The sequence below is a fragment of the Setaria italica genome, chromosome IX, assembly GCF_000263155.2.
Source record: "Setaria italica strain Yugu1 chromosome IX, Setaria_italica_v2.0, whole genome shotgun sequence".
NCBI classification, from domain to species: domain Eukaryota; kingdom Viridiplantae; phylum Streptophyta; class Magnoliopsida; order Poales; family Poaceae; genus Setaria; species Setaria italica.
In genome coordinates, this window is record NC_028458.1 from 41192421 (window position 1) to 41206412 (window position 13992).

General features: G+C 42.7%; 2 protein-coding genes across 2 annotated transcripts; both read right to left on the minus strand.

Moving 5' to 3' along the window:
• Window positions 1-3958: 3958 nt before the first annotated feature.
• On the minus strand, window positions 3959-7037 carry LOC101781876 (zinc finger CCCH domain-containing protein 54). The gene is made up of 7 exons (XM_004983849.2): window positions 5879-7037; window positions 5610-5783; window positions 5294-5473; window positions 5096-5172; window positions 4831-5007; window positions 4639-4741; window positions 3959-4533 (listed from the first exon to the last, which is right to left on the minus strand). The coding sequence occupies exons 1-7, from the start codon at window positions 6796-6798 to the stop codon at window positions 4455-4457; spliced, it is 1710 nt and encodes a 569-aa protein (XP_004983906.1). The 5' UTR covers window positions 6799-7037; the 3' UTR covers window positions 3959-4454.
• Window positions 7038-12406: 5369 nt separating this feature from the next.
• LOC101785261 (21 kDa protein) lies at window positions 12407-13069 on the minus strand. The gene has a single exon (XM_004986815.2). It carries the CDS (start codon window positions 13067-13069, stop codon window positions 12407-12409), a length of 663 nt encoding a protein of 220 aa, XP_004986872.1.
• Between the last annotated feature and the right edge of the window lie 923 nt (window positions 13070-13992).

Below are 13992 nucleotides of genomic sequence, written 5' to 3' on the forward strand. Positions count from 1 at the left end.
TAAACTCACGAGCTGAAATAAAAAAGTACTCATACATAAATAAATAAATAAAAATAATTAAGAATATAAGTCTTTTCAAATAAGAAAAAAATAGAAGATAGATTCATCTTAAACCTCCTTGTGGACGATCAGAAGTTTTCGCGCAGCGCCACAAATTCCCATGCACAGTCGCGCACTCGCACAGACGCGCTGGCCGGCCCGGGTGGCCTGGTGCAGCGGTCGACGCCCGGTGCTGTTGCCACGGAGGACAGGAGGGGTCGTGGTGGTAGGCGGTTTGACGATGTCTGGCGGGGGGACTGCGGAGGAGTCGTGGACTCGTGGCAGCGGCGCTGTGCCGAGCGGAAGCGGAGGGATCGCGAGTCGTCGAGTCTCAGACTGACATCATGACGCGTCGAATCGTCAGCTAGGCGGCTAGGCCTAGGCGCCGTGGCAAAGGAAATCAGGAAAGGAATCATCACGAGAGGAAACAAATCGTCACAGTTGTGGGGAACGTGGGCTACTGCCGTCCTGCGTCCTACCTCCTGATGGACTGGCACTTGCCGCCTGGGTGCCTGCCTCCCGACGGACTGGGCACTTGCCTCTGCCTCCTGACGGATGTACAAGGTGCTGGCCTGCTAGGGCCCAGGGTATGCCAGGGCCCACCTGGCATACCCTGTAGCTCCGCCCATGCTAGGCAGGTGAAAGCCTCCTGGTGGCACAGGAGGGGTTGCCCCCGCCACTCAGGGGAGCGACTCGGTTTCTTCGCGTGCAGTTCTGTTACCAGTTCAACCTCCTCCCTAGCTTTGAACAACTGCAAGGTCAGGAATAGCCAGTAATCACTATGTGAAATCGGCTGTTGTGGTATGAATCTTTCGCTATATTCAGATCTTTGTAATCTTACAAATATTTATTGAAGCTGTGGTATGGTTTTGCGCTAGCTTCTCCTATTTTTTCTAAGAAAAAAAGTTCAAATTACTCCCCTCAAGCATACCAAAGTTTGGAAGATCCTGGTTCAGTTTACCCCTTAAACTAAGCCATTTAATTTAATTTACACCACAATACAATTTTGTTTATTTCTCCATGCGCAAGTAGAGTCTTAGTTAAAATTTTGAAAGATTAATAGCAGACATGATAAGACATGTTAGAAAAATACATCATGAATTCTTTATCATTATTTTAATTGGTAGGATATTTAATAACAAATTTATCCTTAGGATACAAAGTTATATGAAAAATAATGATGAAAAATTTATAATATATTTTTTAACATAGATTCTGATGTCCAATGCCCTTGCAAAATCTTAAATTAAAATTCAATCTGTCTATGGAGAAACAAAAAGATAAATTGTATTGTGGGTAAATTGAACCAAATAGCATCATTTATCATTTTACTTGAGAGGAATAATTTAGACTTTTTTTTCCTTTCCTTACAATTGCTTGGTAGAGTCTACACATGATGCAACGTCGCGGGCACCGGCACTTGTGCTCAGGGTACTTAAAAAAAACCCTAAGTAGTCCTGACTATACTCATGTTGCTATACTCAGTCCTGTTAATTGGGTTGTAACCCATGTTGTAACCACACCAATCTATTCTCATAAGAAAATAAATATAACCCACCCTAAACCAAACCTCCACTATCACACACCACACCACCCCAAACTTACCATTGCATAAGTTATACAAATTACTTGCCAAATATGGTTACAACCCAATAAGAACCCATTAGGTACCCAATAAAAACCCATTAGTTAACTTTTTTTTGAGTTTGTATGTGACTCTCAACGTGGGGCCCACATGTAAGTCTAGCCATACTACTTTGCACAAAGTAGCGGATTGTCAAGCTAATTCATCTGCAACAAGTTTCGGCCAATTCATCCAAAATTTTAAGGTGTGAACACGAGGTTTTAGTTTTAGGGTCCGACTCTTGACGCGGGCCCCACATGTAAGTCCAGCCGTACTACTTTGCATACAGTAGCGGACTGTTAAACTAATTCATCTGTAACAAGTTTCGATCAATTTATCCAAAATTTTAAGGTGTGAACGCGAGATTTTATTTTTAGGGTCCGACTCTTGATAGATGAGGCTCCAGGCTTTTGGGTTCTTAATGGGTCTCAACCCACGGGTTGAGAGTCTTTTAGATCCAAAAATAATACCACACACCCCAAACACCTTCCAAACTATTTGTTTGTAAAACCCAAACCAAACCAAACCATCTACCAGGCCAACTCATTATAAACCAATTCAAATGAACTTATTATATAAACCAAACCATTAAAACTAATAAACCCAACCCAATTAACAGGGCTACTCACCATGCCGAATGATGAAGTAAAGTTTTTCCCCGAGTCAAATCTTTGCTCCTTCGTGCAAAGATTTTACTGGGGCGGGGGCGGGGCATTTGTTTTATTATAAAAAATCTAATTAGTGCTTAGTGCATATAAAATAAACAATTAAATTATTTGAGGCATTATTGAGGTGGTTCAGTACTTAGTGCACACTAGATACTCCCTCTGTCCTAAAATATAGTTACGTTTAGCTTTCTTAGAAGGCCAACAATACCTCTAAAAATACTTTATTTTAAATAGAAAATGTTATGGTTTCATGATAAATCTACTAATATTATTTTTGTGTGATTAGTCTTTATGATTATTTCTCTATTCGCAGCCAAAGTTGAAAATATTTGACTTTGAAAAACTCTAAACGTAGCTATATTCTGGGATGGAGGGAGTAAAATATATACGGCTTGAGTTTCTATACTAATTAAATTGTTGCCAGTCATGTATTTTTTCCCCAGCAAGCATCCGCGGCAGTTGATTGTCCTGCAACACGTGATTTTTCCAAACTTACGTACAAGCTCCTTATATGTGGTCAAACTAGGATGGCAGTAGTTTTTACATTTATTTGCATTTGTCGTGTGTGCCTCCAATCAGTAGCTTCATTGCGCTGCTAGTGATCAGTTCACCTAGTGACTAAAAGCAGAATGGACAGCTTCCTCAACGACAGACAAAGCGGTCTCAAGCGCAAGGACTACCCAACACGAGCATTTTACCAACAAAGCACAAGGACAAATCAGTCGCCATGCACAGCAACTTCCCTAGACAATCGCAGTCCTCAGTATGTGCTTCTGCTTTAGCATACTGTCATATTCAGGGTCCACGTGGGAGGTGGGATCCAGGTGATCTCAAGGGGATTCGTATTGACAAGGCTGGTGTGAAGTGTGAACACAAATATTTCTACAGCCATCAATAGAAGTAGAAGCTAGATGATATATAACATTTATATATTTCTTTAACTGAAACACTAGAGTATTTGTTGAAACTGTACGGTTTTTTCTATGTGGTCCTATTATTGGATTTATTCTGAAAATACTAGTATCATTGGTTAGTTGTGTCAGTTGGTCACATCAGTCTTATCCTACTTGCAGGCCACCAGCAAGGATGAGAGCCACAAAAGCTAGAGCATGACCCCACTAGATCCATAACACTATCCACATAAGATTTCCCTCCACCAGCAGCACCTCAATTCTGAGGATGGATGATGATTCATGATGCCCTTTGGGCAACAAAGGGGATTGCAACTGTTTATGTTGTCATCAGGAATTCATTACCTTGTCACATCAGGCACCAACAGACATTTTTGTGGCCCTTAAAGTTTTCAGCATTCTTAGGTGGTTTCTAAATGACAAAGGAAAATCAAATAAAGGATCACTTGAAGGTTCGTATCAGGATCAGGTGAGTCCCATGACTGCAGCCTATCATAGAAAGCACAAGGTTGCCTTTATTTCTCGGTGGTTCTTGCTGCTGAGGTTCATGAGTAACATTATACCATATGGGATGTTCAAGTGGTATTGCATAGAGTCATGGTGGTGACGTGAGAGCAAATGCCAACCGGACAGATTCTTATGCATCTAAAAGTTCTTTCAGAACCGACTATGCAAACAGAGAAAAAGTCATGAACGCCACAAATTTGCAAGCAATAGAGCATGGAACTGAAATTGTGTCTTCATTACTAACCAAAAGTACAAATAATAGATGCCCTGGACCAACTAATTTTACCTTTGCAAATAATTAAACTTGGTTCATAATCTTTGGAAACAAATGGCAGAACACCAATTTGCATGTATCATAGTGTCCTATTAGAACAACTATCATGTCACATTATTTTCTATAACTTATAGTCAGACTACACACTTGTATAAAACTTACCAGTGTAGCTCTTTTTTTCCTGTCCTCAACCTGCATGCTTTTTCCATCCCACTTCTAAAGTATAAAATAACACTTGCTCTCTTTATCCTGTGACTCCTAATTAAGACCAGTGAGAGTTCTTATCTTTCCTTTTTCTCTATCTACAAAAAACTGTTGATTATTTTTGGCTCTCCTGTGCAAAAACACACTTATCCCTTTAGACCTTGAGAAGATATCAAACGAACAACTAATTGATGGTCCAGGATGCTTTATCTCCCTTTTCCTTGCAATTATATGATTGTGGATATGCTGTTTCCAGCAGGCGCAGCTGATGCGAATGGACTCTCTGGGAGGAGTTCGATCTGATTGCTGCAATTAGGAATGTATCCATTGAAAAAATTACAGACAACGAGTAAGACCAATGCCAGGGTGCAATGTAAGAAATGGCATTGACTGTACTTCGTAATGTGGTACCTCTCTTTGTCATCGTAGTTATTGCTTGCCTGCGTTTGTGGAGCTTGGCTCGGGGAGACGATCTCCAATGAGTCCGGCACAATCAGGTCGGCATCTTTGGAATCTGATTAGCATGAATGAATTGTAGAAAAAATTAACTTTAGGGTTAATATAGATGGAGATTTCGAGGTGAGAAATGATGGCATTGCCGACCTGCTGGGAGGCAATTGAGGGGATTTACATCCTCAATGCTGCAATCGAAGTAGGCAAACTGATGTGGCAATGGTTTAAGCCTAACCCCTCCGAAGCGCTTCCTCTCGAGCTCGATCAGCCTCTCGCGCTTCTCTGCCAATTGCTTTCTCACCATCCTGCTTGAAGCCTCATATTCATCTGGAGCGAGCAAAGTTCATTTGAGAGCATGTGTATTATTGATTAATTGATTGTGAATTGTAAAATGTACAGGTTACTTGGTCATTACCGGGATAAAAGTCCGGATCAATCTCGAAGAAGCGAGTAGGGCAGTAGTGCATCGGCTTCATCTTGTCCACATGCATCCTGGGATAATTGGAACTCTTAGGTTGTCACAACTCTTAACACACATTAGCACACTATCGAAAAGTAAAGCAAAAAAAAACAATTATGGCCAATCAATTTCTTCTCCAGTATCAGGCATTACCGTTCTATGCACTTGGATTTCTCTCTGTAGGGTTTAACGAGGACCCTTGATCCACAGATGAAATGCGGGTTACGCCTCATGAGGATGGTGCTCACTGTCTCTGGATTCTCGAAACTCACGAAGCCAAACATGCGCCTCTCCTGACATGGGATCCTCACATCACGCACTGGACCATACTGCCTGCAAAATGCAGGTCCACACACTGTCATGTCTTCGAATAACGCATGATAACTTCATAACTGAACCGAGAATGCATCTTCAACTTCAAAATTGAAACCGACAATAGTAGCTGGATTTATGGATAGCTTATATGTACCCGAAGTAAGTGGCGACGTCTTCCTCGACGAACTTACTCTCGGCAGGGAAGGTCAGGTAAATCTGGTGCGAGCTGGCTGGGACGGAACCCATGTCACCTCCTCCTCTCTCGCCCCTGAATTCCGTGTACCTGGCGGCGTCCTCAGCGAGAACCACCGAGTGCTGTCCATGCGGCCTGCTTGCATTATCCAATGATTAAGGAGTCTAATAAACTGAATGTTGAGATTATTCTTTTTTTTAATAGATTGCGGTTGTATATGATCTTATTACCTTTCGATGATTCTGATCTTGTTCAGGCGAGAGAGCAGCTTGGTGAGGCTATAGCCGGCCTTACCATGGCGCTGGCTCTCGGTGAGGTAGCCATCGGCCTGAAGGCCCTTCCCGTACCTCTCGCCGTAGAGCGTGGGCAGCGAGGCGATGGACAGTGGCTGGCCGTGCCGCGAGTAGAGCAGCTCGGTGATCTCCATTTCCAGTTTCTCGAGCGCGCCAGGCGTGCCTCCGCTGCTGTTGTGGTGGCTGTCGTCGGAGGACCCGTCGGAGTAGGCCTGGTGGTGCGGGAAGTTGCAGTTCTGGCCGTTCTTGCACACGCCCTTGATGAAGTAGTAGCAGGGGCGCCGAGTCGACAGGCCGTTCGCCCGCCGAGCCGCAGCCCTCGGCGGCGGACCCCCGCCGGCGGCGCCGCCATTGTGGAATGCGTCCTCGGCGGCGGCGTAGTAGTACCCTCCGGCGGCGTCGTAGTGGTGGTGGTCGTCGAGGCCGTTGTGGTTCTGCTGCTGCAGCGCGTAGTGGGCCTCGGCGGCGGCGTCCACGAGCCCGAAGTCCGGCTGCGCCTTGGGCACCGGCGCGGGTTCCGGCCAGTACTGGAAGCCGTAGGCGGCGGGCGCGGGGGAGAAGTGGTGGCGCACCCCGGCGGCGGCCGGGTGGTACCCGGCGGCGGCGGCGCTTGCCCTGTGCGCGGCGCCGATCTGGTGGTGGTGCTGCGCGGAGCAGCGCGCGTAGATGGCGGCGAGCGTGGCCTTGGCGTCGTTGATCTTGGCGTGCACGGTGGCGTCGTTGCCGTAGGCGAGCTGCACCATCTCATCCTCGTCGGGCTCCCTGAGGAGGATGCAGCCGAGGATCTTGCCGACGTTCTGCGGCTCCATCTGCTGCACCCTCGAGAAGGCCAGCTTGGCGAGCTCCGGGAAGTCCATCGCCGTCGCCGCGCGCGCAGCAAATCCTAGAAGCTTTGCATGGATCGGAGCGCGAGCGCCAGGAATCAATCTGCCCCACTCCCTTCTCCTCGAAGGAAACAGGAGGGAAACGAGGGAGCCCTGCTCCTTATAAACAGGGCGAGCGAAGAGCAGCGGCCGAGGAGGCCGGAGACGAGCGGTTCGCAAGCAATGGAGGCTGCCGATCGAGTAACAAACGAACAGACTAGCGACGGCTGCAGCGAGGCGGAGCGCGTCTTTTGGATCTTTGACTGGGCCACTTCAACTCCTGCACCACGCACGGAGCGAGAGATTACCGGAGGCGGTTGCTCCTCCATTTCCTTTTCTAATCTAGCAATTAACATATAAGCTTACTGGGTAATTAATAAAGTAATCCGGCCATCCATGCATCCCGGGGAAATGAAAGGAAATCAAAATATCCCGGATTATTTGCACGCCGTGATGGGCAACGAACGCCGAACTGTTTGCCCAGCCAGGAGGCAGCCGCACGTGATCTTTGAGATTTTTTTTTCCTTTTTATAAACATGCCGCATGATTTCGTTTATTTTTCGGGAGGAGCATGAATCGCTCATGCTTTGAATTCATATTCTAGTTCGATGGTGAATTCTCTTGTTGGGGGGGGGGGGGGGGTGATTAAAGAAAATAGTCTATTTTAGCATTGTTCATTTGAGCCTCGAGCAATCAACACATACTTTTTTCTGAACTATTTAAATTGGTACCCTCTAACGAAATTTGTCATTTTTCCTCTATTCACAAGCTGATTTTCATATGTCCAAATTATGTGGAACGACAAATTACAGCATAAGCTATGTTAGGAAAAAATAGTTTGAAATTTATCATAATTATTCTTAATATATTTTTACGTTTGGTACCCTCTAACGAAATTTGTCATTTTTCCTCTATTCACAAGCTGATTTTCATATGTCCAAATTATGTGGAATGACAAATTACAGCATAAGCTATGTTAGAAAAAATAGTTTTGAATTTATCATAATTATTCTTAATATATTTTTTACGTTAAGGATTGTTGTGATGCTTCTAACATGTAAAATAATTATTCATTCAACATTCATAAAACCGCAAAATGATGTCAATTCACATCTTGCAAAATTTGAAACTAAAAAGTCAATTGTGAGGGTGAAAAAAGGAAATTTTTATTATAGGTTAGATCGAACCAATTTGAATAATTTTGGTAGTGAAGCAAGCCCAAAATTAGTTAGGTGTCAAATCGACAAGTGAATTGTTTGAAAAGCAAGAAAATTGATACAGCATAAAAAAAACTCATTTTGGAGGCAGAAAAAAAAATTCTTTGTTTGCACATGGCACTTGTTAGGAAAAAGTCCATTTTACTCCCTTCACTAATCCACTTTATCTGCTTAACCCCTAAACAAAATTTAGGCTTACTTTACTCCCCCGAACTATTTCAATTAGTCCAATCTGCCCCCTAATAAGATTTCTCTTTTTTTTATTTTTCATATACAAGTTGAGTTTTCGTTTCAAATTTTATTAATTGACTTACAACATGATGCCCTAAGTTAGAAAACTACATTAGAAATTTTTTCAGGATTATTTTTCATACAGTTTTGTATATCTAAGATCAATTTCATATTAAATTTCCTAACCTATGAAAATAACCATGAAAAATTATTCGTATAATTTTTTAACGTAAGGCATCATATTAAGTATCTGCTCACAAAATTGAAACTTCAAATTTAACTAATACATGAAGAATTAAAAAAGAAAAAACTAATCAAGGGTAGATTGTGCCAACTGAAATAGTCCAGGGGAGTAAATCGAGCCCAAATTTTGGTTCAGGGTCAAGTGGACAAAATGAACACTTGAGGGGAGTAAAATGAACTTTTTCCTTTTTATATAAAACTTATAAATTATCATAATTAGTATAAATAACAATCATATTTTGACTCAATTAAGCTCAAATGTTTTTGTAAGAACTATGTAATTATTTATTTGTATAAATTATAATTTACAAACTTAGATTTTATTTAATAAAATCAACAGTGGATATAATTTTTGAAATCCCGATTCAGTTTCGCTAACTCCATACATATACTTAATATTTTGGACTCGAAATTGGATGGCTATAAGTTAGGTGTACACATGCAAAAAAAGGCAAAAAAAAAAGATAAATTGGATGACTATGATTTGGTTATAGTTTGTCTTATAGTCCCTCACGTAGCCGATTGAAGTAGTGTACCCGTATAGGAAATATGCTATATCTGTGGATGGTATCTCCTACCATCTATCGATTTTAGCATCATATCATCCAACTGTTATTATGAAATTTCAAAAATATCACATGGTGTCATCTAAGCCTATCATAAAAAATTATAATGAAAATATAACACAATAGCTCGTTTGGAGAAAGATTCAAAAGATACATATCGATCGCTATGAATCCCATAATCCACAAGGAATGGTTAGCAAGTCAATGTGATCATAGGACAAATGCCTTCTATGGCCACTTTATATGTGGCCTGCCTCCTTTATGTCTAAGGCTCACAAACAAAGATGCAATTAAAAAAAGGATTTATAAATGTTCGAACTGAGTTTTTTTTTGTATTTTTAGACATATAATGGACAACTTGGATTTATTTTCGATTCTCACTTGTGAGTTGTCAGTTACAATAACAGTGTTATTCTGCATTCATGGGCTGCTCCCTATTGCGTTTCATGGCCCATATAGCATGTCTAATTCTTTGTTTTAAAGATCCGTTAAGAGAAAGGGTGCATGGAGCCATTTTTTTTCAATTCAATACGCAACTCAAAATAAAATCAAATATGGAGATATTTGAGGAATCTTAAATTCTTATGCAAATTCATAGTCCTTAACAATGTCAAATGCAAAGATATAGAATACTAAACTTGATCTTATCAGTAGTTTTGATTTGCATAAATGGATAACTCTATTTATTATATTTCAAGAGATAGAGATATTATCTTTACAATACAAGCAATGTACAGTTGAAATAGAGTTTTCATGAACATAAGACATACATTATGGAAAATATCAATAATATTGAAGTTTTAGATATTTTAAATATGAAATTTAACCTTAATATGTGCTCTATATTAGGTCCAAATGACTCAAGAACCACATAGCTAAAGTAATATAGACTAATAGGCTTTTGCTGGTTTGAGAAGCTGCTATTATCTGAGAAGGTGCGAGTCTGCATTTGGCAACCTAGCTTTTGGATACCAGGCTGGTTGGCTGAATTGAACCCGAAGGTTAGAATGTCTAAAATGCCCTTTAAGATAACAGACTATTAATCGTGAAATGTAACACAAAGCATTTAGAATTATATATTTTTATTCTTTGATACTTAAACAATTAAATCCAAATAACGGATAGGCTATATGTCGCCTGCGCGTGTGGATGAGCGCGAATTTGGCCCATTATGGCCTTTTCGGCCTAATGCCGGCCCATGATTGTTTAATGATTTGTTCGATTCTTAATTATTTGTTCGCATCTTGTACTATATTATTCATGGAATGTGTTATTTATTCACTATGTTATAGTTTCTATTATTGTTTGTCCAGTACAATTAATTGTTCGTGATTGCAATTTTTCTCGTTCACGCTATGTTAGTGTATTGTTCTCCATATTTAATTATTTGTTCCTGGAAAATAACGTCCAAACATAGCTGTGTGTGTGGTGTTGTGTTGTGTGTGTGTCACATTAAGTTAGTGCGCGTGTGTGTCACATTAACAGGTTAGTGTGCGCGCGCGCGTGTGCTTATGTGTGTGCGCGCGCGCATGTGTCACATTAACCCTTTCCCATCATTCAACCTTAGCTTATACAAATTTGTAGTAAAAAAAAATAAAAAAAAAATATGCACAAATTTATATATAAAAAAGACAAACAAAAAATTAGGAGAAAAAGTTACGTAAAAAGTGGGGCAAAATTTGAAACAAAAATTGGAAGCAAGTTTAGGAACAGAATTTAGAAAAAAAAGGTTATACATAAACTTCGTAAAATAATTGAGAACAAAAGTGATTAAAAAAACTTTGAAAACGGGGAGGAAAGAAAAAAAAACTTTCGATCTGGATCCGATGGAGGCATGCATAGATTCGTCTACTCTAGCATCACGTCGCCTCCCTCCTGTGGCTGCACGCTTGCCACCGCTTGTCAGGCTGCTACTACCTATGGTGGTGCGCCCTTCATTCCCTCCGCTGGAACCATGGCAGAGTGTGTGGGGCGAAGCCTGAGCCACCTCCAGGTGGCTCCCCACCAGCGTTGCACAAAGGAGGTAGCCATGGGGCAGGAATGGCCGCCACTGCTCTCGCCGCTCCACCGCAACGAATCTTTGCTTATTGTTTAGCTGACCAATGGATGCCCTACTGAAGAGATATGAGAAAAAGGGGAGGCTGGATCACTATAAAGGACTTGAGGGGATAGGTTTTTCCTAGTGGATCCATTCACGTTATAGAAAAAGGAAATGGGTGGAGCGCGTGGACAGCATCTCGGCCGTTGGGCGTTGTGAGTAGTTGATTGTAAAATTAGTTTGCTATAGCCCAACTATGCAAGCCTCTTTATTTACGCAAGTACATTAGTACTATTTTATAAGCGATGTTATGCCTTAAAACATAATCTTGAGCCTGTTTATCAGGCAGCTTCTACAATAGTTTGTATTTTTATTGTCTCACAATAATCTCACTTCTCTTTATTTGTGGATGGAATAAAAAAATATTATAAGTTGCATCTACAATAGTTTGTATTTTTATTGTCTCACAATGATCTCACATCTCTTTATTTGTGGATGGAATAAAAAATATTATGAGTTGCATGATAATAACAACTCGTACAATGTGAGGGTAGTCTAATACTTCTAAACTTTAACTTATGAGGTGATTATTTCGCGAAACAACAACTTATTTCTCTCACCTTCCTCTCTCTACTGAGCATCAACATAAATCCTACATAACACTAAGACAACTTTTAAGACAGCTGATGTGTACCGAGGGCATACAAATATTTTCTAAACATGTCTGGCTTAGTCAAAAGGCTGAGTAAAACACTAGAGAGGACAGAGGAAGCAATTCAAAATTCAGACCCAACACCAGATGATGTAGCGTGTAGAAAACATGCCAAACCCAACTTCTTTTTTTCCTTCAAGTCAGATGATCCGATGATGGATCACCGGGTGGTACGGCTAACGTCGAATGGTTCAACAGAGAGCTTTTGATACTGCTTCCTTTTTAGACACCAGATGTTCCATCAGGGCTTAAGGCAAAAACACAAATAGACGGACGTGTACAATCAACTTGCCTCGTTCATAAAGAATTTTGATCAAGCCAAATTTGAGTGTCAACAAGCTAATAAGGAACCAAGTTTTTGGCTAACTTCTTGAGCTATACTACTGTAAAAGCTACCGTTCACAATCCCAAGTTAAAACAAACTGTACCGAAAGGGATCTTGTATCAGCTGACCAATAGCTGCTTGTTCTTTTTTTCAGCGTTTCTCTATGGCAGTCGCAGCTATAAGTAGTAGATGTAAACTTGTAACAGAGACACAAGATCGAGTCAATTTGACAATTTACAATACAAAAACTGATAAGCAACCAAAGTTTGGCTAACTTCTTGTGTTATTACTGACTAGCATGTTAACGAGCGTGAGAGCGATGCTGGTGTACTGCTTAGCGCGGCGCACCCTGGCGCGCAGCTCGGCCCTCACCGGCGCCGGCGCGGACTTGCGGGGGCAGAGGCCGTCGGCGCAGGTGTCCTCGTTGGTCATGGCGGCGCTGAGCCACGTCCGCGCGTCGTCCACGCGCCAGGTCACCTCGAGGCCCACGGCCCGCTCGACCCCGCGCAGCCGCTCGGCCGCGCGCGCCGCCTGGTCCGCGGCCGACGCGACGAGCTCGGCGCAGTCGCGGAGCGCGCCGGAGGACGCGCCGCCGGAGCCGGGCCGCGGGATGCGCGCGGCGAGGGCGTCGAGCGCGGCCAGCGTGAGGTTGGCGGAGGCCAGCGCGAGGCGCGCGTGGCTGGAGTGCACGGAGGCCGCGTACGGGGACAGCGCCGCGCAGCAGAGGCGCGGGTAGAGCGTGCGCGCGCAGCAGCCGCGCACGAACTCCACCTCCGCCTGCTCTGCCCCTGCTGCGTCGCCGAGGCCGGCCGGCGCCGGCGCAGGCGGCAATGCGGAGGCTGCCGGCGCCGGCGCGGGCGGCAATGCTGAGGCTGCCGCCTGCTGCCATGTGGCGGCCACGGCGAGGAGGAATATTGCGAGGACGAGCAGCATTCGGTCCGTCTGTTTTGGGAAACTGATGAGTGTGGATAGATTTGAATTTGCTGCAAGGACGAGATGAGTGATTGATGAGAAACGATATGCAAACGAAAAAGATTGGAGTTGGAGATAGAGGATTTGTGACCGCGAGTGCGCGACCCCCCCAAGCAGTCCAGCCAATACAATCAAATGGAACCATCCTGGCAGATTAGCGCCTCCTGCATATGCACATACAAACCGACAGGCAACCAGTTTGGCAGTTTACCAGATACAGAGTGTGAACAATTGGACATTATTAGTGATACACGCATAAAACCAAAAGGCAATTTTGTAGTGAGGCTATTAGGGGCATTTAGTGGTAAACATTGCCCCAAAAAACGATCGTCTACATGCAAGCAAGAGTAACGATATTTGTTCATGAAAGAAATCTGAAGTCAATGTAGTCTAAGGAAGTTGTATCATTCAACGAAATCTTTTACTCTGGACGTTTATATGAATGCGCTATGTTTTCATCAAAACACTCTAGCATGTACTAGATAGAATCTGATAAAAAGCAAGTACGTTGTTGGTTGGCACAGACAGACATGAGCAGGATGATACTTGAGATCTAAACAATGATATTAGCACTGCAAAATGTGATATATAAGGGCCAGTGGTCACCATCTGAAACTAGAAGTTTTTTTTTTTTTTGCATATATAAGTCTAACATGTCTCGGTTAAATAATCAAAAGCAGAGAAGACAAGTGAAAATTAAGGGGTGTTTGGATCCTAAGCTAAAGTTTAGTCCGTGTCACATCGAATATTCAGAAGCTAATTAGAAGTACTAAATATGAGTTAATTATAAAACTAATTACATAGATGGAGGCTAAACGGCGAGAGTATCTATTACGCCTCTTTACTCCGATTGAGGCCGTTACCAGCAGCACGTTGACTCAGAT

What these genes read in the sequence shown, in the direction of transcription:
- LOC101781876 (XM_004983849.2), bottom strand. Translation starts at nt 6,798, where the DNA reads ATGGACTTCCCGGAGCTCGCCAAGCTGGCCTTCTCGAGGGTGCAGCAG. An exon ending in CCTCAATTGCCTCCCAGCAG is followed by an intron (nt 4,742 to 4,830) that starts GTCGGCAATGCC and finishes CATGCTAATCAG; the next exon opens with ATTCCAAAGATGCCGACCTG. An exon ending in AACTACGATGACAAAGAGAG is followed by an intron (nt 4,534 to 4,638) that starts GTACCACATTAC and finishes TCCTAATTGCAG; the next exon opens with CAATCAGATCGAACTCCTCC.
- LOC101785261 (XM_004986815.2), bottom strand. Translation starts at nt 13,069, where the DNA reads ATGCTGCTCGTCCTCGCAATATTCCTCCTCGCCGTGGCCGCCACATGG.